This window comes from Otolemur garnettii, unplaced genomic scaffold, assembly GCF_000181295.1.
Source record: "Otolemur garnettii isolate 467f Iridium unplaced genomic scaffold, OtoGar3 scaffold00112, whole genome shotgun sequence".
NCBI classification, from domain to species: domain Eukaryota; kingdom Metazoa; phylum Chordata; class Mammalia; order Primates; family Galagidae; genus Otolemur; species Otolemur garnettii.
Window position 1 is genome coordinate 3,726,092 of NW_003852507.1, and position 4,993 is coordinate 3,731,084.

At 37.7% G+C, this 4,993-nt stretch overlaps 1 protein-coding gene across 1 annotated transcript in view; it reads left to right on the forward strand.

Annotated features, from left to right (window-relative positions):
* Window positions 1-4,993, forward strand: part of SUZ12 (SUZ12 polycomb repressive complex 2 subunit) — a 53,985-nt gene that overhangs the window by 9,054 nt on the left and 39,938 nt on the right. The window contains exon 4 of the mRNA XM_003797175.3: window positions 831-899. Coding sequence (XP_003797223.1) covers window positions 831-899 — 69 coding nt within the window. The remainder of the gene's footprint in view (window positions 1-830; window positions 900-4,993) is intronic.

Sequence of the window (4,993 nt, forward strand, 5' to 3'; positions counted from 1 at the left end):
GAATATCCATTTTTTTGGCTCAGCGCCTATAGCTCAACCCGCTAAGGCACCAGCCACGTACACCTAAGGTGGCGGGTTCGAATCCCCAGCCCGGACCCGCCAAACAACAATGACGGCTGCAACCAAAAAATAGCAGGGTGTTGTGGCGGGCGCCTGTGGTCCCAGCTACTTGGGAGGCGGAGGCAGGAGACTCGTTTGAGCCCAGGAGTTGGAGGTTGCTGTGAGCTGTAATGTCACGGCACTCTACCCAGGGGGACAGCTTGAGGCTCTGTCTCAAAAAAAAAAAGAATATCCATTTTTTTTATGTGATAGTGCTAGTATATGTTTGTTGGGTTGCTTAATAGAAATGTATTCCAACATACATATAATTTGCATTTGTTTGGCTCAATTCAGTACATGCCTGAATATCTACCCAAGTGTAAGGCACTATGCAAGTACTACCTGGTTTTCCTTGAAGAAAAGCAATCGCTGCCTTTTAGGTGCTTATCATTTAGTAGGAGAAATAAAATATTTACATAAGTTTCACATGTAGAAGACTAAATATCAAAATATAGACCAAGTGCTATGGGTAAGGAGAAATCACTTTGGTTTGGGAATAATTATAAAAGAGTCTCATGAAAAAGTTAGCATTTGAGATGGCACTAGAAGGCTTGTCTGCTATGTTACAACATGTACTGTCTGAATAGTATTCATTGTATGGCTAACAATCCATAAGTTATCCTACTATAATCAGTCTTATTTCCATCTTGACTTTAATAGTAACAATATAGTGTAATTTGTTTGTTTTTCTCAGTTGAGAAGTGATTATTTTGTTTATCTGTTTCTTCCAGGAAAACATTTAAAGTTGATGATATGTTATCAAAAGTAGAGAAAATGAAAGGAGAGCAAGAATCTCATAGGTAAGATAACTTACCAGTTTACATTAAGTGATATACTTGAGGAAAGAGGAAAAATTACAGTGATCATTTCCCAAATGATCACCTTGCTATCATAAAGAGTTATAAGGAACTCAAATACTGCGTACAAATCAGGAATTAATTTCTGTAGCATCCCAATGTAGAATCCTTAAGCCTCAGCTTGAGTATCTCCAGTGTCAAGGAACTACCTGCTTTTTAAGGCAGTTATATTCAATATTATTTATAATTTCTTGTATTTTCTAAGAAGGGATGGAGATTCGTATTTATGCTATATTTTGCTATGTGCTAGGTGAGGTCACAGATGCTTCAGACTATGACATCTTTTCTAAGGAATCATCCTCAAATATGAGAGGGGCTTTATCCCCATCTTTTCCTTCCCCTTATTTATATCTCTGAGGCAACATATTCATAACTTTCTTTTGTATTTGAGATATATCTCTCATATGGTAGTTTCAGAAACTTAACGCTTTGGATAGAATATACTTACTGTACATTTTGAAAGTATATCCCCAGCTAACTCCTAAATGTTCTGACTGGCCTCATATTTGTGTACTCTGGAGAGTATGCTCTGTTTATTCTTTGATGTGTAAAATGAATATTCTAGAGAGAAATAGGAATTTGGGCAGGTTTTGTTCATTGACTACTTTTAATGAGAATATGGAACTAAAAATAGGTTTGTTTGTTTTTTTTTTAAATGCAGTTGGAAAAATTTTCGCGATGCATTTTTTCTCCTAAAGTTTTTTTCTTTTTTCTTTCTTTGCTAAAATTTCCACTTCTTATCTTCTGAAGTTTTAAATCACACCTTAACGATATAGGATATACACTTAAAGATGCTTCATTGATGTTTCCTCATTTTAGTGACTAGTAAAAAGACTTCATTTTTGGTATTCTCTTATATTTTAAGTTTGGCTTGAATTTGGTAACTTTGTTACTTGAATTGTAAAATCACATTTTTAGTTTTACATTTTATGATCTTGTGGGATTGAAGTGTAATTTATATTTTCATATCTAGGCAGTCCTGACTTGGTATATGAACTGTGATAGTTCATTCTAGAAGCCGAGAAACTAAATCTGCCTAATCCTTTTCTTACTGCCCAGGGAGTACTCTATGAGCTAGAACTGAGATTATTCCCAGTGCATACATGCTATTCTTTGTGAATTCCTATTCCAGTTCCTCGTCTGGTCACCTGCCGTGGACAGAGCTCTTAGGATCCTCCAGGTTTTTTGACATTTAAGCATCCTCACCTGACCTTCCTGCTTCTTTTCTCCTGACCACCTTAATAGTTTGCCCTATAGGCCTTTCAAGTTTCAAGTGAGAAGGAAGAATGAACCAACAAGAAGAAAACTTGACCTTTTTCTTCATCTTTTTTAAGGTTCTACCTTCATTGCTCCTAAACCCTACTGCTATCTCATTGTGACACTGGCTTTGATAAATACTCCTGAGCTTTCCTAAGAGTGTGTTGTGAGGGAGATATAATACTCAATTCTTTCTGAACAATTGTTTTTCCAGTAATTTTGTTTTTTTCCTTGTAGTGAGTTTAACAGCAACTCACAGAAACATCAGAGGGTTATATGAAATTTCTGTTTGTAATTTTAGAAGAGAACTTTTTCAACCTTTGGGGTCTGTCTGATACCAGTAAGTTGGCCATTTCAGCCTCTCAATGTTTTCAAGAAATTTCTAAGTGTTGTTCCCAAAGGCACTAAGATGAATTAGGGAAGTACTTCATTTTAAGTTTACCTCCAAGACATTATTAACTTCAGAATATATTTATTTCTGGTTTTTTTTTTCTTTTTTTTTGAGACAGAGTCTCACTGTGTAGCCCGTGGTAGAGAGCCATAGCGTCACAGCTCACAGCAACCTCAAAATCTTGGGCTTAAGCGATTCTCTTGCCTCAGCCTCCTGAGTAGCTGGGACTATAGGCGCCCGCCACAACACTCAAGCTATTTTTTGGTTGCAGTTGTCATTGTTCTTTAGCAGGCCCAGGCCGGGCTTAAACCTGCCAGGCTCTATGTATGTGGCTGATGCCCTATTCACTGAGTTACGGGTGCTGAGCCCAGAATATATTCCTTATTGCAAATTAAAAGCATAATGTTATTTTAATAAACTTACCACACAGGATGGTAATCAATGCCCTAGACACAGATATATAATGCCAGCACTCTAAAGCTTTGCTTGTAAGATCTGTTGTCAGATTCTGTCTTAGAACAAGTCTTACCCTTGACAGATTTTTGTCATTAAAGGAAAAAAAAAAGAAACAAAACTTTGTTTCATGACACTAATTAGTGGAAGTTAAAATCTTAAATCATATGTAAAACTATCCATTATCTACGTTCTTTGTGCTGTTTCAGATATAGGGATCTCATTCAGTTTGATTGGATCATGAGTTTGTTCCAGATTTTGGGGGTGGCTTTCACTGGAATTCATGTTCTTTCAGCACTTGCAAAGTTGTATCTCCGCTCTCAAGCCTAATATATTTCATTCCTTAAAGTTGAAGGGGGATATCAAGATGTAAAAAAATAACATGGTACTATAGCCCAAAAGTTAATATTTACCTGGCAATTATATGACATTAGTAGTGACTTATAAACTAAAACAAAATCTCAACATTATCTGTGCAAAAGTTGTTGGTAGTCCAAGATGTTTGTACTTTATTTTTTTATTATTTTTTTTAGATGTTTGTACTTTAGATGTACAGTTATCTTCTAGGAAACTTGTAGAAACTTTCTATCAGAAATAGGAGATGATAGAAAAAAGAAAAATATGGGACATTTCATGGTTTTTACTTTTCTGAGGTGCCAGGCATTTCATAACAATAGAGTAGAACTGTTATTTGCAATCTTAATACTCAGTAATAAAGCCTGCTATCTTTTGGAGACAGAGCCTCAAGCTGTTGCCCCGGGTAGAGTGCTGTGACATTACAGCTCAAAGCAATCTCCAATTCCTGGGCTCAAGCGATTCTCCTGCCTCTGCCTCCCAAGTAGTTGGGACTATAGGCACCTGCCACAGTGCCCAGCTATTTTTTGGTTGCAGCCGTCATTGTTTGGTGGGCCTGGGCTGGATTCGAACCCGCCAGCTCAGGCGTATGTGGCTGACGCCTTAGCTGCTTGAGCCACAGGCACTGAGCCATTTTTTTTTTTTTAATGTTTCGAGACAGAGTCTCACTTTTTCACTCTCGGTAGAATGCCTTGGTGTCACAGCTCACAACAACCTCCAGCTCTAGGGCTTAGGTGATTCTCTTGCCTCAGCTTCCTGAGTAACTGGGACTATCGGTGCCCACCACAATGCCTGGCTCTTTTTTTGTTGTAATTTGGCTGGGGTAGGGTTCAAACTCACCACCCTCTGGGCCAGCACCGTACTCATTGAGCCACAGGCGCTGCCATAAAGCCTGCTATCTTTGCAATTTTTTTTTTTTTCTTGAAGAGTGGCTTCTGAAAATCTTAAAGCAATTAGCAAATTTCAGAAGCTTTCTTTTGTCTCACTTTTAGTCTCCAGTTTTTTTTCTGATGGCTCTTTTTGCTTTTTGTTATGATTATGCATATTTAAAACATCCTTATTTTCTTTATAGAAGGTTGGATATAATGACATATTCTTCAGTTTTTGTTTTTGACACTCCACTTTTGAATTTATTATGGCTTCTGGAATAAATCTCTCACCTTTCTGTAGTTGTCCATCCTAGTAGGATGTGAGGGGTACTGTCAATCCTACCAATTTTAGTATTCTGTAGTCACAACTCTTGACTTCTAAGTGCATCTCCATGGGCTGAAACACATCATGAAAAGATTTTCCAAATGTGGAGTTGCTTCTAAAAGTGTTCCCCAAGACCATATGAGAAGCTGAATGTCTCCTCTTTCTTCCCTGTTCCTCTTCCATTCCTGCTCCATTGTTAGCAGCTGGAGAAAACTCTCAGAAGATACCTGAATTAGTAGATTTATTTATTTATTTATTTTTATTTGAGATGAGTCTTACTGTGTCACCCTCTGTAGAGTGATGTGGCATCACAGCTCACAACAACCTCAAACTCTTGGAGCAAAGCAATTCTCTTGCCTCAGCCTCCCAAGTAGCTGGGACTATAGGC